Genomic DNA, 23,264 nt, shown 5'->3' with positions numbered 1-23,264 from the left:
TGAAATCATCACATTCTACAATCAATCAAAATGCGGAGTTGATATTTTTGACAGAATGTGCAGACAATATGATGTATCACGTAATAGTCGTCGATGGCCTCTCACAATGTTTTTCAATTTTGCTAACATGCCTGGAATAAAAGGTCTTGTAATATATCAGACAAATAATCCGGATATCAAAGTGGTTCGCCGCAAATACCTGCAAGAAGTTGGTTTTTAACTTGTACGACTTGCCATTGAACGTCGCATATCTATGAAAAATATTCCGAGAGCTATTCAGTTAAAAGGCAGACTACTTCTGGGACTTTCAGAGCTAGCTCCGCGGCAGAATATGCCTGTTCGTGGTGGAGTTGGACATGTTCATTTTGCAGCAGAGCTCGTGACAGTAACACGCGCAAGCTATGCATCAAATGTATGAGGCGTATTTGTAGTGAACATCAGGTGTCTGTGTGCCCAGAATGCGTAGATTAACTTTAGAGAATTAGTGTATTGATAGTTTTTATTTATAAAACCAATTTAAAAATGTCATAAAATCTAATTAGTTCATAGATTTTTCACTTGCCAAATAAAAGATAAGAATAATTGATCTCATGCCGTCCAAATTTAAGTATACCTGATAGTTGAAGTTTAAGATTACGAGTATATTAAAAAACTTAAAGACTATTTTTTTGTTATTTTGCTATGTAAATGTAAGAAAACTAAATGTTATTGCTCATTACAAACAGTGTTTTATTAATTTTTCACATTTTTAATCAATTTTATGGTTCCAAAATGGGCCACCCCGCGCCCACATTGCAGGAGTATTTTTAGGCGAATTTACTCTAGTGTTAACGCTTAAATTTATAAAGGGTCATGCTTCATATGGTGTGATGCACTCATATATAGTTTAGACCTCGAAATGCACCATATATAATGCATGCACAGGGAACGTGTTAAAGTTTTACGTCATTTTATTTTGTAACACCCCGACTACGATCTGGTTATCATTTGTTGATTCCTGTTTATTTTAGATTCATGGTCAATCTATAATATCATTGCAATATGTACACAATAATACGTAACGTAAGTCTCTAATATTTTCTCTCGAACGCTTGAAACGAAAAACGACCATCGGCCATTATTGTTTGGCGGCAGAAATAGGTAAAGTGGCAGTACTTACCTTGGACGAACTCTTTCACAAGGAGCTCTACTGCTACTAAACCTGGTCCTGCGAGGTTATTAGTATTTAACAAATAACCCTGTATATATACAGGGTGTAATCCTCAAGTGTGCCCAGGCGATTATTCCGTCAATATAAGTGATATTAAAAACCTTTAATCTGATATACAAAGTATGTTACCTAATGAGTAAAACGACATCAATAACTTTTTAAAAAGAAAATTAGTAAATCCAAAATTATAACGTTACGTGCTCCCATACTTTTAATGTGACATTCGTTAAATCTCAATTACTGTCAGAACACACACATTCATATTTTGAAATAGGTAGGTACTATAAAATCTTGATAAAATGATTGGTCGTAATTTTAAAAATAAATTACGAATTCTGGACTGTCAATATAATTTAAACTTTACTCTTTTGGCATGTTGTTCAAAGTTCAATACCATCAATACCTATTATTGCAAGTCATGACGACCTTTCGATTTTATATTGAAATTTCAATCAATGTGCTGCCATCTAGCGGGTAATAGCTGAACGACGAATTCGAAATGTTTATTTAGTTCTCCAAAAAGAAGCGACCATATTGCAGCGCTATAAAATTTATTTTCGTTTCTTGATATGTGTAGTGATTACGATAAACAGAAAATTGAAAATTCATTAAAATTGAATACAATAAGACTTAATTTACTTAACTTAATAAACTTTTTAGGTTTAAAATAGGTAATTTTTTTTATAATTCTAAGTGACGGGACGAACAAATCGTGTGCCTGATGGTAAGCCTGTCCTGAACAGTTGCATTGTCACTCAGACTGTTAAATCACAAAGATCAGAGGCACTGCCACTGCGCCCGACACCCTGAGACATAAGTTGACAAGTCCCATGTGCCTGTAATTTCACCAGCACCCTTCGAAACCGGAACACTGTAATGCTGGCATTACTGCTTGGCGGCAGAAATAGATAAGGTGGCATTACTTCCGTGGATGACCTCTTTCACAAGGAGTTCTACTGCTACTAAAATAATGAATACACAAGTAATTGACACAACCATAACGCACAAAGCAAAAATGGCGGGCTTACCTCAAGTTTGCGGAACTCCGCGAACTGTTGGCGCACGTGACACGCAAACTAAGCCCTTCTACTTTATTTATTGTTCTGTATATACAATATAGTGGGGGTGGGGGGAATTCTTATCAGAGAGAAGAAAATGAACCCTTTATTTTTTTAAACAGCTGTAGGTCCAGCAATAGTAACAAAAGACAAGGAGGTCTTTAAAACTGCGCTTGACGATGTTCGCGTGTACGGCGGAGGGGACTGCCCCGAAAAATCTCTGACTGGGATCCATCTAGCCCTGAACGTCAGTCGATCCAGGTCTTTTGTTTACGTGTTCACTGATGCGACGGCAGCCGACCACGGGCTTGTTGGAAACGTTCTGGATTCTATACAAAGGAAGCAGAGTCAGGTTGGTCACATTGTTAATAAAAAGTTATTTTTCACCCTGAAATAGTTTCGCTATTACCTATGCAGGTCACTTGTAAAATACTAACCATCTCGCAAGACTATTATTAACATTATATACAACTTTTGTGCTATGATTTTTTACAACTTACCAAAAATAAACATTAAGTTTTTGATGTAGTAATATAATGTTTAAAGGATATAAGCTTATTTTTACCACGGCATCAAACTTTTTGCTTTTGTCTTACATATGAATAAAACGTACAATCTTTTAAAATGTATGTTAATGGTACTCATCGGGTATATAACGAGAAATAGAGACGAAATGTCATTTAATTTAAAAACTATTCTGCCAAATCATTACGGTGACAACTGCGCTCCGATTGGCCAGCTCGAATTCGAAACAATTGACGGGTGTTGTCAAGTGTTTCACTTCAATAGTCCAATTTAACTTGAGCTTTGCTGTAATGGATGAAAATTGAAAAATTACATATTTAAGGTACTTAAAAAATGCACTTATAACAATGATAAATGAAATAAAGCTGATTGTAATTATATTAATTAGCTCTTGTAAATTAATTGAAAAATCCATTACAATTTGTGGGCGCGGCGTGAATTTAAAACTCCCGTGTTCCGAGCGGGCGGGGCGGGAGATAAGAAATAAAAGAAAAAATCCATTACCACCCTAGGGCCGTATAATAAAAATACCGCCGTGTCATGCTGCACGTAAAATTAAAAAAAATATTTTTAAGTTTGGGATGAGATAAGCGAGTGGATTAAGGGTTTTCCCCAGCAATTGGTGATGCGCGGCTCAAATTACTGAATGATTGACAAATTGTGCACTGTGCAGCGCCTCTAGCGATCGCTAGCGGAAGTAATATTTTGTACACAAATTATTTTTATTACGCGGTTGCTAGCGATAAGCTCTCTATACTTGGCTACAATTTGTAACTACTTCAGTATAAAAAGTATGCATAAATTATGTCTGACGTTGACACTCATGAAAATACGCAATATGTCAAAAATATTGATAAAAAATTGCACCATACACCATTCACATAACGCATAAATTTGAATAGCTTATTGTGGCTAACGGTACAGTAATTTTTCAGGTAGTATTCGTACTAACCGGCCACTGCAACGACCTGCACCGTCCATCGTACAAGGTGTACCAGCAGATAGCCGCCGCCAGCGCAGGCCAAGTGTTCAACCTCAACAAAACCAGTGTTCACAACGTGTTGGATTTTGTTCGGAGCTCGATCAAAGGGAGAACTGTTAATTTGGGCTCGGTTATTAATGTAGCGGGGTACAATCACACACAGGGAGTTAGTATTTTTTGCATTTGACCGTTTGATTTCTCATATAGTCAATTTAAATCCTAACTCCAATTTAACATCTCGAATTTTGTGAAAAAAAAAATAAACAAAAAACAAGATTTAAGTTAGTGTAGTATGCATTGCTAAATAAATCCACATCTGCAAAATGACAACTTTTCAAGACAAAGTTTTAAAGATTCTACGAACGAAATTATCGGTAACTTTTTTATGCTTACGTAGGAGAGTAAGTCGGTTTATTACGACTTAAAAAAAAGGAGGAGGTTCTCAATTCGACGAAATTTTTTTGTGTGTATGTTATGTTATTATTTGCGAACCGATTTTGTTGATTCTTTTTTGTTGGAAAGGAGGTAACTCAGTAGTGGTCCCATAAAAATTTGAAGAAAATATTCCACCTCTAAGGGTGGCAAATTAGGGGATGAATCCAGTTTATGTATCGAATCGATGTACCGAAAACGATAAACAAACTTTTTAGGTCTTTTTTTTTAATAAAAATTTTAGTTTTTTTTTTTCTTATTTCTCTTGGCTTTTCGCGGTAAGCGTTTTAGCCACTTACAAAGTGCTTTGACTAATTTGCTTTTAAAACGAGGAAACTTTTACAATATCACGGAATGTAATTTGGAAATGGGATTTGGAAGTTGGAGAAAAAATGAAAAAGGGACCAGGCGAGGAATTATGAGATACAAATAAACAAATGGTATAAATATAGAATAAATTATTATTTTTATTGCTGCAGTTAAATTTTATATTGTTCTCTAAAATAAATTTAGATAAATAAGTATATAGTTTATAAGTAGATATTGTGAATTTTGGCGGAAATGACAGATTGCTGTATTTATAAAGGCAACGTCTAGTTGTTAAACGACGAGTTCCCGGTAATGGAATGCCGGTAGCAAACGAACTTTTCTGAGTTGCTTCTGACCTGAGTGTTCTGTGAAGTGCCTCTTGGAGTTAATTTGTTTACTCAAGTACTTGTAGTGCATGAATGTCCCTTGTTTAAGTCCACGTTGATTAGTGTTGTCTGACTCATTCTAATTTCAGATACCTGTAGATAATACATTAGGAGAAGTAACGGTGTCCGTGTCAGGCGCACAACCTTCCATTAAAGTGGTAAACCCTAGCGGAGAAGAATTGACGGGGCCTCCAAAACTTATTACTACGTTGGATCTTTCTGAAATTATGGTAATTTTTCCATTTCGTCTATCTATAAACTCAATATCAACCGGTGTAATGTCTAGTTTAGTTTTTTGCTCCTTGTTGTAAACTCTCTCTTGAATAAAGAAGACATGATTCCATATTTACCATGTCGTCCCTTTCCATTTTTGCTTCTAGGTTCATATGGAGTTCTTCGGACTTCGCGATTGTTACACATAGGAAATAAACTTTTTTTTTTGGATGTAAATCGCGTAGGTACATTAAATTACAGGCTCATGGGAGTTGTCAACTTATGGCTCAAGGTGAAGGGCGCAGTGGCAGCGTTCCTCAGATCTTTGCGATTTAAGCTCTGAGTGGCACGGCAGCTGTTAGGGGCAGGCGTGTCGCTTACCACCGGCCACACGACTAGTTCGTCCCGACAGTTAGTATTATAAAAAAAGCCCACTCACTTAACCGAGACCACGGGACCTAAAAAGGGCGAAACGTTGATTTGTTTGAAAAAACAAATATATACGCGATTTAGATCCGAACAAAATCTTTCAATTCCATTTTCATTCTGCATGTTTTTAATAGAATTAAGTACCTACTTCCAAATTATCAAACAGAAAATTCGTAAATACCAGTAACATTCTAATTTAATATCTATTCTCTGTCCAGGTGGTGAAAGTCCTTCAACCAGAACCCGGAAACTGGACAATAACCACCGGTAGTGCAGAAGACTACTCAGTCAAAGTTGTAGGCCTGTCCAACTTAACGTTTACTCATGGTTTTTCTGTCGAGCAACCGAGATCTGTGTCTGAAACTACATACAGGCCTTTGCAGGGTGAGAAACCATTTAATTAACCGACTTCATAAAAGGAGTAGGTTCTCAATTTCACTGTATGTTTTTTTTGTATATATGTTACACGATAACTCAGGCATTTGTGAACCGATTTTGACGATTCTTTTTGTTTTTATTGGCAAGAAGGTACCTCAGCAGTGGTCCCATTTAAATTTGAAGGAAATATTCCACCTTTCAGGGTGGCAAACTAGGGGATGAAACCGGTTTCGCGAATTTTCCGGTAACCAATTTCAATAAAACTTGGCAAATAGATGTAGTTCCACGAACTTTTGAGGTCGGATTTTTTAGTACTCTCTACTAAGATTCTTACATTATCAACTCAGCGAACTTCCAAGAACTTGGTCTCTGGGGATTTACTCTCGATCTTCACCTGACATCCGTTCGATGTAATTGACTAGGAAATCGAACTCTACTGACCTAGGAAGTCGAATTTGGACTTTAAAGTAATTCTAATAGCGCCATGTAAAAAAAGTCAGTAGATAACTGACAGCCTTGTTACCGTTCCGTCAATGTACCTTTCAATATACGGGTCGCGGTGCGGTATCTAAAGCTAGGGAGGAGCGGAGAGTGACCATTCTAATTACTTTTTTATTCACTGCTTTGGTAAAAAGATCTATATGTGATAATGAACCACGGAGCCAAAACAAATAATCATCTTTATTTCTAGGTACCTACAACCATATGGTGATATCTCTTACACAAATAGATCAGCCAGTACACATTGACTACGCTGAAATATTGTCTTTGAACGGAAGAACATTATTCGAAGTTCCTTTGCGTGTATTCGATGAACCGAACAAGATATACATAGCAGATCCTTTTGTGCCTCCGAATGACTTCTTTTATGTTGCTGTGAGTGGTTTATAATGTATTTGACCCCTTTAATTTAGACTTTTAACGTTAAAATTAGCACACAATCAATCATTACACCTGTATTTCAGCGGTGTAGACTAGAGATGCCGCAGACATCTGCATCCGCAATCACTGATCAACCGCTGTGCTAATTAACCAATCAGGGATCGAGAATTTGGCAGCGCGCGGACAACGACCTGCTTTTTTTCTAAACAAATAAATAATTATTGAGTTTAGTACATTAACTTACGTTATTCGTACAAAAATAATGTTTTCTTTTGTAATGCAATTATGTAAAATTATTATATATTTTACTGGTGTATATATTTTGTATATTGTATATGTTTCGTTGGTGAAACTACAGACACATGGGCTTGTCAACTTATGTCTCAGGACGACGGGCGCAGTGGTAGTGCCCCCTCAGATCTTTGCAATTTAAAGCCCTGAGTGGCACTGTAACTGTTATGGACAGGTGTGTAGCTTACCATCAGACGCACGAGTTGTACGTCCCGTCACTTGATGTTATAATAATAGAAAAAAATTTAAATTAATCATATTTCAGTCATAACAATCACTCAACCAGATCCAGATTCGGAGTAAATACTCCGAAAAGTAACTTTTTTTCCACACATCCGCATCTGCATATGTCGATACTTCCTATGAACACTACACCAACTTAATTTTTGCGACTGTTCTGTTTTTATTTTCTTTTTTGTTTCTTATTCTCAAAATTCGGGGAGCACAATATTGGTAAATATTTATTTACCAATATTGTGCTGTTTACAAAAAAAACAGAAAAAGACCAAAAAATTAAGTTGGCGCAGTAGTGTTCATTGGAGGTATCGATGTGATCATAACCAACATCTGCGGCATCCCTGGTGTAGATAAAGAATACAGATGTCCAGTTGCTACAATTCAGACTTACATACCTCCTCGCTCTCTGAGTCGCCTCAGATCATTCATACCTGCTCAACAACGATTAATATAAAACTTAAAGAATAGTCTTCCAATAACACCAAAACCAAAATGTCACAATAACAGAAAACATTAAAGTTAAGTTTCAATACAATTTCAGATCAACGGCCGAGACGAATTCAACCAAGAGTTAAGACGCATTGGTGCCACAGCCATACAACCAAAGACCCCAGGTAAACACAAAATAATTGAACCAATATTGAATCGGTATCATGTCAGCCAAAAGACGTCCACTGCTGGACGTAGGCCTCACCCAAAAATCGCCATAACGACTGGTGATGCCCTGCTTGCATTCAACTTATTCCAACAACCTTCACCAGGTCACTGGTCCATCTTGTGTGTGTGACGTTTTTCGGTATGTGGTTGCCACTCGAGGACTCTTTGCCTATCTGCTCTGCGGGCAATGTGCCCCAAGAAAGAGATCGTCCAGGGAAGTACTGCCACCTTACCTATTTCTGCCGCCAAGCAGTAATGTAGCATTACTGCGTTTCGGTTTTGAAGGGTGAGGGTGCTGGTGAAATTACAGGCACATAGGACTTGTCAACTTATGTCTCAGCGTGACGGGCGCAGTGGCAGTGCCCCTCAGATCTTTGCGTTTTAAAGCTCTGCGTGGCACTGCAACTGTTAGAGTACTGTTACTTTGTTCCAATTACGAATTCGTAAAGACATAAGTACTTTTGGACTCTAAAATGGTGCCACTTATATCGATGAAATTGCCAGGAATATTTTTTGTTATAAAGATCAGGCTTTAATTGTATCAATGTTCAAATAGTGTAAATGTAATTTCGAAGGAGCAGTATATTTTAAAAAATGTTTTTTTTTTCAGATGTTCCATATTTAACTGCTCAACCGAAGGTATGCCTTATTTTGTTATGTTGCTTTACTTTTTTTTGTCGTTTTCATACATACAAACGTTTCACTTTATGTTTGTCCTTTGCGCAGATAGAAGCCAGGGCTCACGAGAGAATAGTGTTGCGCTGTCACATAGAGAGCTTAGTACCTGTCACTGCAATGTGGACCAAAGATATGGCAAAAATACAACCGCAAATCTCCAGTTTGTAAGATAGTGTTCTTTAGAGTATTTTTATATGTATAGACAGATACAGAAATTTTGGATAGTTGCCTTGTGGCCCTGAAATAGTGGCGTTTGTGGCGACTTTTGGTATTAATGATCCTGTTTTATTCGTGAAAAGATTTTTTTTTTCAAATTTCGCAATATGGCGATGGTTCGAATTTAATATTATGACGACCCAAGTGGGTGCTAGATGAGAAAGGTCCCGGGTTTGATTCCGGTAGGACCTTTGAGAAATGAACTTTTCTGTATTGATTCTGATATTGATGTTGTGGGAAGTGCCCCCGAGTGAGAAGTGAAGTGTAGTGCTAGAGACCAGGCGCTTGGTGTGGTTGTCAGGCACTTAAAAAATATTTAAAAAATGTCATATTTATTTTTTTGAATATTATCATGTTTTACTACCATGATGACGACATTCATTTTTTTAATGAAATTACACCAGTTGGATCTGACTGGACTCGAACCAGAGTCCGTTGCCGTGTCGGGGCCACCGCTTTTAACCAAATGAGCTACAGACCGAGACTATTTAAGCGTCAGTTTTAAGGCGCATTATCTACTACGGTCTTCTTCTTTTGCCTGTCTTTATTTCCATTTTTTTGGGGACGGCTTTTCTGGTCACTCTTTTACAAGACGGTCTGTCCTGGATCATCTGTGGTCTTAATTTTTGCTCTACCAGATCTTTATTAACAAGGGATATCTGTGTGAGGCTGGGTCTACCATGTCCCTTGGGCTAGTTACTCATGTCAAGGACTTTCCTTGTCATGTGATCAGGTGGTCGTCTCATAACATGTCCATACCACCTGAGTCAACTCTCTGGCTACTTTTCCGGGAGAGGCTTCACTTTAAAACTGCCTCTGATGTAGATGTTTTTCACTTTGTCGAGTCTTGTAACGCTGCCTGCCCATCTTGCCATTGTCATTTACGCGCTGTGCGCGCGCTTTATCTCCTACGGTCATGTTTATTAAATTAGGTATGATTTTCTTGAGCATACGTCATGTTGCGATGAAAAGTCATCGCAAATATATTTAAAATCATCATCATCGTCACTTGAGCCTAAAAATGTCCATTGCTGAACATAGGCCTAACCCAGAGAATGCCTACCCCAGACAACGACCTGTCCTGCGCCTCTTGCATCCAGCTGATTCCCGCAGCCTTCACCAGATCATCAGTCCACCTTGTGGGTGGTCTGCCCACGCCACGTCTTGTGGTACGCGGTCGCCACTCGAGAACTCTTCGGCCCCATCGGCCATCTGTTCTGCGAGCAATGTGCCCTGCCCACTGCCACTAAAGTTTTGCAATTCTTAGGGCTATGTCGGTTACTCTGGTTTCCTTGCGGGTATCCTCATTACTGATTCGATCTCGCAACGAAACTCCGAGCATACCCCTATCCATTACCCTTTGAGTGACCTGGAGCCTTCTTATGAGGCCCATAGTAAGCGACCACGTCTCAGTGCCGTAAGTCATCACTGGCAACACAGACTGGTCGAAGATTTTTGCCTTGAGATACTGTGATATTTCGGACAAGAAGATAAGATATTTAAAAAATACTATAACTATACTATAAATAACCTAATAAATGTTAAGAGTCAAGACATAAGCGAAACAAAACAAAACATCGATCACAATATTTTAGTATCCGACTCGAAGGACCAATTATATTACAGGCAAACTACATCTATAGAGTATGTTATAGACGATATGAGTGAAGAAGACGTCGGCACTTATAGATGTGTTGCTAAAAATGTCGCCGGGATCAGCAAGGCTGTCATTGATGTTAGCTTACTGGGTGCGTATACGTGAAAACAAAACTCAAACTTAAACCATCTTTATTTCATTTATTTCTTTATAAAAATTATATACATTAGGTTACATTTATAATATTCATTTGAAACATCTTAGATCAGATTACTTGGAAGAGTTAAACGGATCTCTACCACGAATTTTTGTCATCCAAGTACGAAGAAGCTGTATAAGTAAAGCAGTTGTACATGCTTACACGTCATCGTCGTATTGACTTATTGGTATAGCGCCGCAGCATCGCACATCAAATCCATAGCTGTGTATGATACTATGAGCGGCTCTTAAACTAATGCTTTGCTAAAGCCTGTCGCAAGCCCACACCAGCTTGTAAAAAGACAATGTCAGAAATACACTCTCTTCTAGCATTTGTCATATTTGGTACTCGTTGTCTATAGCAAATTTTATCTAAATTATTTGTTCATATTGTAATGACTGTTTGTACCAAAATAAATTAAAAATAAGGCATGTAAAAAAGACTAATTTGTTTAAAACATCACAACAAGATTTGGCAGATTTCAATTATCGATTGGTTCATTCAATTGGAATATTACAAACACTCTAACTCCCGTTCACACGGCATTGTACTGCACGGTTTTTTGCAGTATAAATCCGAACTGAATAAACAGTAGCGCATACATTAGATATAGAACCGTTCACACGGTCTTGCAAAAAAACGCACACACATAAAAGAACGTGCAATGCAATGCCGTATGAACGGGGGGTGAGGGTGCTTACAAATTAGACGCTTGTAGAAGACGAAGACTCCTAAAGAGATGATTTTCGATACGAACCAATAAGACAAGAACACTGTCATTGTCACACTGAAAACCTAGCCACTAATGCCATCTATCGATATGTAACGTAACTACTTGTTTTAATTAAATTTAAGACCCATTTAGATGGTGAGAGTTTATCGCACGCTTCGTGACGAGAAATCGTACGCGATTATCGTAAGCAATATAGATTTTCTTTTTTTTTAGATTTTTTTAGAAGATTATCGTAACATAATATTTACATTGAGGCAAGAACTAAAATCTCGCCTACGATTATGTCATACGAGATTCGCAAGCAACTTAATCGCCTCCTCGACTGTTTACACGATTCGACTCGACTCGACTCGGCTGCTTAGGAGTTTTCGACTTGTCTAAACACGATCTTGTATGACATTTTTTCAAGTTCATACGATTATCGTACAACTCGGTTCCAACCGTTTTGAGTGCGAGAATTGCCATTTCAGTTCAGTGATTTCTGCGGTATTGACTATGGACATATCAAAATGACGCAAAAATCATTCAAATTTGGAACTGCTGATAATACTAAGTTCATTGCACTGTATAGAAATATACATTTTTTTCCAAATTTTATAACATTTCTTAATCCAATTTTTTTTTTCGTTCTTGTTTCATTAATTCTTATTTTAGAAAAGCAGTGATAATCAAAACATCCTCGCGCACTGCACTCGTGGTAGAAACAGCTGGCACAGAAACTCGAAATACGATTTTTGCTTTCAAGTTCTGTTTACACGGAGACGATCAATATTGAAAGGCGAGGCGATTATCGTTCACGTGGACGATCGATAATCGCGAATGCTTAGACGAGGAAAGTTTTTTATATTCTTTCGATAATCATATCAACGAGACGCTAAACTCTCTCCATCTAAATGGGCCTTTAGGCTAAAGTTCCACACCTATGTTGTGGATATTTAGTAATAGTAAAGCGTCTTGTGAAATAGTAAGTCCAGGGAAGTACTGCCACCTTACATATTTCTGTTGCCAAGCACTAATATGTGAGCATTACTGCGTTCCGGGCTGGAACGAAGTAATTTAAAGCTTGTGATTTATAGCTCTGAGTGCATCTATTGGCCTGTCGCTTACCACCATGCGCACGATTTGTTCTTCCCGTCACTTAGTATTATAAAAAAGGATTCGCATGAAATGTTTTCAAGGCGAGAATGTTAAGTATTATATAGGTGTACATAGTCAACCTCATCGTCACTTCAGGTGAGATGGATGTCAACTGCCCACTTATTTTAACTGTTACAAAAATGCAAAGTTTGCGCAAAAATTAGTCTGCTGGTTTTTAATCTTCACATGTTTCATAGCATAACTACATAGAATTGGCCGTCTTCTTATTTTACTGGTCTGTACTTTCGTCTTCGTCGTCGATCTATTTATGTAACTAAGTAACAATCAATAAATATAAACCTCCATCATGTAGTTCAACTATGTAACAAAAAATACCAATTTTATTGTTTCCAGTGGATTCTCCCCAAGTTATTATAACACCCGAGAACAAAACTTTCCAACTAGGTGAACGTGTAACAATAACTTGCCTAGTAATCACTGAGGCATTATTATGGAAGTACCAATTAGATTTTAAAGGCGCACGACAACAATATGGTGAGTATTTTCTTGACTAGTTAATAGATATTATTTATTATTAAAACTTTGGTTTTATTCAGAGGCTGTTAAAAAATTACAAGTTTAAAATTTTGTCAATAACTATTTTGTTTCCAGTGATTTGATGAGATTTTTTAATAAAATTTTTACATTAAAAGAATACTGATTGTTAATTTAAAGATGGCCGTGCAACCGGCTTATCTGTATCTTCACCGCAGTTAATTGTACTTACCAGTGGCGAGGCGTTAAAATTGTCGTTAGTAAAGTCGGAGCTAACAAAAAACACCTAGCTTAAGAAAAAGTGGCGCCTTGGCGACACTTAAACACGACTTAAGGTACTAGGTACATAAGGTAACGACACAAAGTACTAGTATACTTCATTTAACTGGTTAACTTAGACACGTACACATAAAATTTAGCATAAAATGTATTATTTGATAACACGTTGAAAATTTTAGGCAAGCCGGCGAAAATCGAGTTATATAGCCGCCTTTTTTTTTTCTTTTTTTTTTTTACGGGGGGGAAATCTTTATGGATACCCCTGAGCCCAGGGAGACTCAGGGGTTATGTGGGGACTCTCCCTCCAGACTGGAGGGCCTACCCCACTAAAACCCCCCCGGGTTTCCCTCTCGCCGGTTGAGTCGGCGCCGTGGGATCAGTGAACATTCACCACGACGAGTTATATAGCCGCCTCGCCACTGGTACTTACCCTCTTAACATAACACCCAGTAATGGGAAGAGCGTTAAACGTTGGGCATATACATTAAAATATATTAAGTATAATACATGGTTCAGGCCCAAGCAAGTATGCCCTCGGTTTTGTATGAATCAAATATGAAATAAACCCTATGGTCATGTACAATATTATAGCGCTAAATTTAAAAGCGATATTGTCGTTATAATATGCACTGGGCGTTTACGTGATCTTAGGAGTAATGTTGTTTGGATCTGAATCACTTCACATAATATAATGTACAGTCAACAGCACATCAATCTCTGCATTTTTGTTCGAATATCGCCTCCAGTGCAACGGTCCACGGTTCGTCAATGGATAGCTTTGTGACGATGCGACCTCTTTCGTCGTCATCCCACCTTTTCATCACCCTTTTCTCTGGTTCCTGGCCACCTACTTTGACATTTTGAATCGTTCTTAAATTCCTTTTTTTCCTCGTCACTTACGTTTCTTCTTTCCATCGCCACTGTCTAGTGAATTTTCGAAGCTTCACATAAAATTCTGACCAATTCAATTATGTAACCAAACTGCTTGTAAAGCATAGTATTTCTAGAAATTACCGGCCCTTTTGGGCTAACTTCCTTTTTACCATAAACTGTATTTAATTTAAGTAGGGAGTGTTTTATGCGATTGTACCTCTTATCATTATCTTTACCTGTTCTTTTTATTTGTACAATAAAATGACCGAGCCTTCTATTCAATTACGCGAGGCCCGCGTGACAGCTTAATGTGCTGCCGTCTGTACATTGTGATTACACGGGGCCCCAAGCATTATGCGTCCTTTGGCCGGAGCCTTGTGGTAAATCCAACCCTGTATACAAACTGATATGATCTAACGATCTATGATCAAACAGCAGACACGTGGGAATGTAGCCACGTTCTGTACATGATGTACTTTCGATTTTAATTAATCTTTTTTACGTATTACAGCTATAGATATAAATCTAGAACCGAATGTTGAAGGATTGTACATGTATAATAAAACCATTCAAAATGTTACTGATAACGACGATGGTGTCTATTCCTGCATCGCTCGGAATCGAGGTATCAAACATCAAAATCATTGTATACTAAGACAACTATGGTAACTCCATACAAACGTAGCAGCGCGGCTTGTATGAAATCTCGCGATGCACTCACGTTGAATAGCGCGGGTGTTGCACGCTTCAAGCGTTCTGTTATCCGTTCTATCCCAGCCCTGTTGCCTAAATGGTAAAAAAACTCAGCCCTGTAATTTCTCCAAATAAGCAGTCTTCTTTCGACATAAGTAAAACACCATAGAAAGCAGTTTAGTCCCTGTTCTATTTCATATATTATTTTAATTGTAAAGATTACCAGTTCGTCCCGAATTGTACCATTTTTGGGAAAATTGTGTTTTTAAAAAGACTTCTTAGCCAAGTAAATAGTGTTTGTTGTTAGTTCTTAGTACTCCCATAGTCGACATACCATTCCACGATGTTGGTATAAAAATATCAATACGTACGAGTACATTAATTTAACCAAAGGTTATTTCAATATAGCGTGAAAAAACTGGGTATATAATTGATTGTGAACTATGAATGTGATTTATTCAATCTAAAATATTTATTTGATTCCATAAATCTCCACTTGAAAAGCGTTCGATGTCAGTGCATCTCTTAGGGTCGTATTCTAGAACTCTACTCAATGCTCAAGTCAGGATTTGAGTATGGTTTAAAGCACTCGAAATCATACTCAAGTCCCTGCCATTAGGATCGTATTTCCAGTGCTTGTGTTGCCAGTGCAATCCTGACTTGAGCATTGGATAGAGTTCTAGAATACGACCAAAAGTTTATGAAAATATAACGATTTATAGAACTTTAACTATAATGTAAAACGCACCCTGCAAAATGACAGCTTTTCAGAAGAAAGCCTTAAAGGATCTACGAACGAAATTAGTCGATTTTATGTTTAAACAGAAAAGAAACAATTTCACATTATATTACATAAATTGTTTCAAAAGTGCATTTATCACAAAAAGTATTTTTAACATCAGATCGCATGTGACTTTCTTGTACTAGGGGTACGAAATAAGTTAGGAATTAACAGTTACAAACGCATAATGACATTACTGTAAAGTTTTCTAAAATTACTTTCTGTAATATTAAACGAACATATTATTAAACACTCCGTATAAAAAAATATTCTTTTTTAATTGCTATAGTCGAGAATATTGTGTGGTAATAAAATCAGATTAATTAACTAATCAATATCGCACCTTTAGCGTAATAAGGTCACATCTGCAAAATGACAAATTTTCAGAAGAGATTTAAATTAGTTCAAATTTATATTTTCACATATACAGGGTTATTTTTAAATAATAATAGCCTCGCAGGATTATGTTACTAACATCATAAACAACAACATTTGTTCCATGATTTTTTACAAAATATAAATACATTTACCAAAATAAAACTTTCAAGTTTTTGTTGCACTATATGACACTCTGGTATTTGGTAGTAAGGTAAGTTCAAACGTGCAAGTGTCCTCTGGGACGACTCCCACCCCCGTCCTGCACAGAGTTATTACCGTTTAGCGCGATCTAAAGTTTACTTTGGTTTAGTTTAAGTTAATTTATTTCTCTCAACATTACAAATTTCATACAAATACAATTACATGTCATTTTATACTATTCTTCGAAAAGTGAGTGGCAGTTTACAAAAAAATGAAGAAATAATTATATAATAGTGAGTCATAAGTACACTGTAGTGTACCTACATATACAAATCAACATAATTAATTAAACTAATAAATAATTTAATTAAACTAACAATGTTAAGTGTATACAGGAAATGTCAATATGGATTCTTAATAACTAACAAATGTATATTACAGTCATTGACTTACAATTATATGGACGTCGGGTCCGCGCTAAAAAGTGTCCGCACTTGTAAGGCGCTAAAATCGTATACAGAGCGCGACACTCCGCTTTAGTCTTCATTTGTTCTACGGACAGCGCGATACTGCGATGACATTACAATTTAAATTTCGAATAGGTTGACTTGGGACATTTTTTTCGTGGTTTTTGTATTAGACCCGTCGTCCATTTATTTGTAAGTCAATGATTACAGTATAATAATACGGTGAATGTCAAACTCATTAATAAATGTAATAATTTAATTGTTTATATACTCTGTTTATATACAAAGTACATAAACAGAGTACACTCAAAGTACTTATACTTTGAGTGTACTCTGTTTATGTACTTTATATTTACTCTATTTATTTTTGTATGAAAGTAAAATAGGAAATGAATTGTTAAAAGTCATGGAACAAAACGATGTCTTACTTTCTCAAACTCGTATCTTATAAAAAGTGATGAATAATAAAAAGAATAATAAGGAGATGACAAAACTTTATGTTTATTTTAAATTTCTTATCAGGGGTGTTAATTTGGAATTTGGATGCATTACTTTAACGATAGGTAAAAGCCAGTGTGTGAATATGACGGAAATGTCATGTGAAGTCAGCCTGCAAAATTTGTATATCGTCTACTTAAAGGTAAAACCACATAATTGACATTTTCTACAAACATCTCCAAATCACATGATTTGGAGATATTACAATGGTACCTACATACCAGTTGTAAGAAATTCACCATCTTTCTGCAGATAAAACTCTAACATAATTTGTAGCTTTTTTGGTACTAAGCTTCACGTACAGAAAGATTTTCTTACCATAGCCTTAGAATAATAACGCATAGAATGATAGTTTCATATCAAACGAACTGTCACAAGTGAGGCAAAAATCAAATTCATGTAGGCTAGTTTTAGTAGTAGGTTAATTTTCGGTTTTAGTGAATATTTATATAAAAATACTACATAGTTGAAACGCGTTACTTCCTTGTGGAATGTGATGTTAGTATCTATTTTATGTTTGTCTGACTTATTTTTACACTCATTTACCGCACATTTCGTCATTTTTAGCTAAAATTCTTGATCTGTTCGCGGTGCAAGTTGACCTTGAGCACTGAAGGCCGGGCTTGTGTAGGGCCTTTGGGAGCGCTTCAATTTGCCTCACTCAGCGTGTGCGGACTAGGTTTCTATGCGTTATTATTCTAAGACCATAGCTATATAAATTAAAGATTTTCTGTGAAAAATGTCACTTATGCGGTTTTACCTTCAAACAGTGATATACAATCCAGTTTTTGCATTTTAGTAACTTTGTGCTTTAAGATACGAGTTTGAGAAAGTAAGGCGACTAAAAGCTGTTGTTTATGACGTTGATAATATAGTCCTGCGAGGAGTATTTTAAAAATGACCTTGTATAGGTACGTAATTCTCTTCATATAGTTTGTATTATTTTTATAACTTTAGTCTGATAAAGGCGCTTTTGACGTATGGCTTTATTATATCAAGGCTAGGATATACCTGTAGTTCTCATAGCTGCTATTTATATTTTCAGGTGGTGAGACAATACAGTCAACATATATAACCGTCCAATTTCAACCTCAAGTCCAAATCCTAGGTCCTCACACGTTGACCAAACATAACCACGCAAACTTACAACTAGTATGCCATGTTGATAATGCAGATAAAGCACTTTGGTTAGCTCCAAATGGTAGTTCTGTCAGGGAGGTTGATGTGAAGGGGAGTTCTAATGATATGTTAGATTTGTATGACGTGGAACTTGATGGAGTTTGGAGTTGTGTTGCTGTAAGGGGAAAGTATAGAGGTATGTTAACGGAGGTATGCATACTAACGATTGATATTATTTAGTACGTTGTTTATTACGCGATATATTTTTACGTCTGACGTAAGAATTAAAATATATGTGCCGCCGTTAGTTGAAAGGACATGTGACATTTAAAAAAAAAATTATGTATACTGCCGTGATCAGTAAAAAAAAGCCGATCTGTCACTATTTTTTTCTAAGTGGATAAGGTATGATGTGTGGATTCGCTCTGGACCTTTTGGAGGGAAAAGTGTCGTTTTTATTTTGACTTTCAATTATTTTGTGAATTCTAGTTTAAAATGGAATAGATTAGTGCTATTGTGCCTTAATCGATGATTAAAACGCGAAATTATACGAATCTCGAACTAAAATACCCGTATCGGCCCGTTTTAAGGAAACCCGAGTCAATCCAAGCACGTCGCCTCAAATTGCCTATCCTCTTTGTAGCGGCCATGTTTACAGAAACATAATTAAACTTCATGTTTAGGCTGATGGCTTTGCCAAAGCCTTAATAAATAAAAAAAATAAAAAATAAGGTATGATGTTAACGCAAGGGAAAAGTAGATTTAAAGAAAAATATACATATATTGAAAACCTGAAACATTCGCACGTTCATGTCGGCCTCGGAATATATGTGTATAACTAGCCATCCTGCTTTATCTGTCACTACTCCAAGAGGTATTGCTCCTTTAATTTAATTTCTTTATAGGAAATGAAACTGTTTTTCCGGATTTAAATCGCGTATATTTCACGGTCAACCGTGACCATGAGACCTGTAAAGGGCCCGAAACGTCGGTTTGTTTGAAAAAATAAATGTACGCGATTTAAATCCGGAAAAACAGTTTCATTTCCTATGTGTAATAATCGCGAAAACCTAAGAACTTAATTTCTTTAAACATTATTTTCTCGGTTTTGAATTTTTGTCAGAAGCCCCTTTTCAACTAACAGCGGCAGACCTTGTAATCAAAGGCATAGCAACTCTAAATTTGTCTGAATTATTTTTTTACCGACTTCAAAAAAAGGAGGAGGTTCTCAATTCGACTGTGTATCATCATCATTTCAGCCAAATAACGTCCACCGCTGGACGTCATTACATATGTTACGCGATACTCGTGAACCGATTTTACAGATTTGACATTATTGGTCTTTAAAATTTGAAGAATAAAATAAACTATTCCACCTCTAATTATAATACCAAGCGATGGGACGAACAAGTCGTGCTTCTTCTGGTAAGCGACACGCCTATCCTTAACAGTTGCAGTGCCACTCAGAGTTTTAAATCGCATAGATCTTAGGGGCACCGCCACTGCGCCCGTCACACTGAGACATAAGTTGACAAGTCATATGTGCCTGTAATTTCACCAGCCCATCCGAACCCGCAAGCTGTTTTTGATTTAAATCGGAATTGAACCGATCGGGTAGTCTCGAAATCAGTTGGGTTTCCGAGCGAGAAGATGAACCTGATTCCTACTATATCTTTCGAATTTGTGAGTTAAATTAACTATTGTTCCGATTTCAAATGTCAAACGTTTCCGATTGGACGGTCGTGAATGGCAATTAATGCGCCTCGACTCGAAAGAGACGTAGTTTCCGATCGGAACAGGCTAACAAACTCAAGCTGCAGTTATGCTCACATTACTGCTTGGTGTCAGAAGTAGGTAAGGTGGCAGTGGGTGTGTAATGGAAGATATAACAACAAATAATCTATTTTCACTTGGTATAACATCATTTGATATAATTTTTAAGGATATAATCACTCACTGTATATAAACAACAAAAGGCATAAATTCAATGTGTATAATGAACCTTCAGTATAAAAACATTAGATATAATGATTAAGTGACATAATGAACAAATGGTATAAGTACTACCAGTATAATGTATTAAATCGACTGCCGCAACAAACATTATCGAAACTGCAAAATTTTTTATTGCATCAACTTTAAGAGTATATGAACAATACAAAAAAAAAAGAAAAATACACAGTTTTGTCAAAAAATCATATTAAGGGAAGTTTTAACTTGAATACTATCGGTACTTCACACTATGAGCGACAAACATTATCGAATAATGTACAATCGAAACTGTTCTAAAGCGACGGTGTGCGCGCACAGTTCGTAACTGACCGAATCGTCAGTATTCGCCGCGATGCGATATGAGACAGTGAGGGCATGTCTCTTTCGTTTACTTTAAGCTTGTTTTAGTTACTTATTTTTTATTTTGCTCTTTGTTTTTTTTTAATCGGAGTTTAAAAATGAATAGCTGAGGTAGATGTGTGGTTAATTACGTTATAAAACATAAACAACAAGTACCTACTTCCCTGGACGAATCCTTTTTTTTTATACTTTTAGAGTCGAATCGGTTCGATTCGGAATTGAATCAAGAGCGTTAACGCTCTTTGGTTGCGTTATTAAGTTTTTTATATACAATATTTCACTCGCTTCAATACGAGGTACAAAATAGACATTAATTCATTAGATTTCTCTTAGGTACGTGATCTCACTTATGAAAATCAGTGCTGGTGCTGGGAACGCATTGCGTTTTCCAGCAACTACCGAGTTAGTGACCCTTTAGTTACCGCGGCTAGCACCACACAAAATATCTTTGTACCTAATGCCCTTGTTTATGTGAATAATTTGCTTCTTTTTCTTTTGTAGTGTCATTTGTGGTAAAGAAATAAATGTATTTTCTTTCTTTATTTCAGTGAAAGACTCCGTAGAACTCATAATCCTAATCAAACCAGAAGTATCAATCGAAGGACCTAAAAACATAACAATTGTAAATGGAACCGCCGTTAATATCACTTGTATTATAACGGCCAAACCTTTACCAAGGATCATATGGCATAAGGAGACGGAGAGATTTTTGAATCATGAAGTAAGTTTTGAAATAATGAATCTTAATTATTTGACAATTTACTTCAATTCAAATTTGACTGTAATAACCATGGTTACATACATGCCTGGACGCATAATATGACTTTGCGTATACAATTCATCCCTCAAGAAGAGACGAGTTAGGTACACTCTTCTAAGGGCCTAAACAAATTGAAAATCGTGCATAAGTACGTGCCCTCGAAACTACGTGTTAGGTACGCTTTTCCAGCTACCATATAAGTTTAGGCAATTAAAAACTGTACTTAGTACAACCACTGGGAGATGAATTAGGTACAGTGTTTCGCAAGAAAAGCCATCTTTAAGTGAAGGTACCTACGTCACTTAAAGATGTAGTATCTCGTACCTATCACGGTAAACACGGTACTCTACTTTAATAGCCCTCATTATGCAACGGTTGCATAAAATACTATTATTTCTATAGCTAAACCAATTACACTTGAAACCGTCATGCTGATTAAACTCTACAGCTCACTTGTAAGGCAGATTCCTCTGAAAAGAATGAGCAAGAAATTCCAGGGTTTACCGTTTGTAAATAAACGGATCTAACACGAATCGTAAATGTGAGCCAACAAGCGGGTAAACTAAAATGGGACTGGGCGGGTCACTCTGCCGCATGTACGACGATTCGGGGGCGAAGGCCATCATAGAATGGATCCTCAAAGGTAGAAAACGACCATGCGGCAGGCCAAAACGTCGATGGAGAGACGAGCTAGACGCGCACGACCTCAGTGGCGCAAAACAGAGAGATGTGATGAGAGGGGAGGGAGGCCTTTGCTCAGCATTGGGACAATATAGGCTAAAAAAATAATAAACATTCGTACTTGCGCATTTATTATTTAAAATATTTATTTCTTTGGAGCAAGACGGGATATTAGTCATCCAAGTAGACAGAAGCTGTATAATAAATAAACTAACCTTTTGTATAAAAGTTTTAAACCTCGTGACCGTGAGCAATTATTATTCTTGTGTCCAGTAGACCTCTATAGAAACTAAATATTGATTTGATGTATTATCCAACAGGTAACGGTGCTCAAACCAAACGTTTATAAAAGCGTATTGACGCTAAACAGCACAAAAGAACCTGTAAATGCTACGTACTTCTGTTTCGGAGAAAACAGCGAAGGAATTAATCAGGACAGTGTGATTGTGAACGTTAAAAGAAAGATGCAAGTTGTTGAGTGCTTCTCAGGTAATTTTCATAAAGATTTATAAACATTATGTCCCTACCAGTCATCTCCTAGCAGACCGTGCCAGACGCTATGCCAACTAAGCCACGGACCTCACAAATTTTTCTACGTGCTTGTTGTCGGATCTTTGTATTTGGATTTCAACTACTTTTTGGCCGTAGCGCCATCTATGAGAAATCGATGAAAGTATTTCGTCACCCATTTAGGTAACTTTACAGCTACCAGCCCTGGCTACAGATGTCGCTGTTAACTGTAACTGAATTTGTATTGAATTGATTTTCAATCGTTTTTTCTAAAATTACTCTAATTCAATATGTACTTTACAGGTATGTAAAGTACATATTGAATTAGATAGTACCGATATATATCGAGATATATTGAATTAGGTTAGATAGACTGTGAACTGGCAATCGGTACTATCTCAATATTGACAACTTTACAAAAAAATATTTATTGTGTAGTGTATGCGTAATAAAAATATTTAAAAACTATGTGTTTTTATTTAACAAATCAGATGCTGTATATGACGCAGAGAATTTTTTTCTTTATCCTGTAAATTTTTCTAAATTGAGATAGTACCGATTGCCAGTTCACAGTCGATATACCATTTTTTTAAATATATCAACTGAACTAAATAGAACACTAAATACTATACGATATATGTATGTATGTTATGCGATAACTCCGGTATTTGTGAACCGATAATCATGA

At 36.6% G+C, this 23,264-nt stretch overlaps 1 protein-coding gene across 1 annotated transcript in view; it reads left to right on the top strand.

The window, feature by feature from the left end:
* Positions 1-23,264, top strand: part of LOC113239125 (hemicentin-1-like) — a 61,172-nt gene that overhangs the window by 6,020 nt on the left and 31,888 nt on the right. The window contains exons 3-16 of the mRNA XM_026475991.1: positions 2,391-2,620; positions 3,729-3,941; positions 4,992-5,132; positions 5,763-5,928; positions 6,614-6,798; positions 7,874-7,946; positions 8,600-8,628; positions 8,716-8,831; positions 10,510-10,631; positions 12,904-13,044; positions 14,708-14,821; positions 18,200-18,469; positions 21,174-21,346; positions 22,387-22,555. Coding sequence (XP_026331776.1) covers positions 2,391-2,620; positions 3,729-3,941; positions 4,992-5,132; positions 5,763-5,928; positions 6,614-6,798; positions 7,874-7,946; positions 8,600-8,628; positions 8,716-8,831; positions 10,510-10,631; positions 12,904-13,044; positions 14,708-14,821; positions 18,200-18,469; positions 21,174-21,346; positions 22,387-22,555 — 2,142 coding nt within the window. The remainder of the gene's footprint in view (positions 1-2,390; positions 2,621-3,728; positions 3,942-4,991; positions 5,133-5,762; positions 5,929-6,613; positions 6,799-7,873; positions 7,947-8,599; positions 8,629-8,715; positions 8,832-10,509; positions 10,632-12,903; positions 13,045-14,707; positions 14,822-18,199; positions 18,470-21,173; positions 21,347-22,386; positions 22,556-23,264) is intronic.

The sequence above is a fragment of the Hyposmocoma kahamanoa genome, unplaced genomic scaffold (genome assembly GCF_003589595.1).
Source record: "Hyposmocoma kahamanoa isolate Upper Pololo Valley unplaced genomic scaffold, ASM358959v1 99599, whole genome shotgun sequence".
In the NCBI taxonomy this organism is placed as follows: Eukaryota; Metazoa; Arthropoda; class Insecta; order Lepidoptera; family Cosmopterigidae; genus Hyposmocoma; species Hyposmocoma kahamanoa.
Note: the sequence above shows the minus strand (reverse complement) of the source record. Positions and strands in the feature narration are given on the sequence as shown.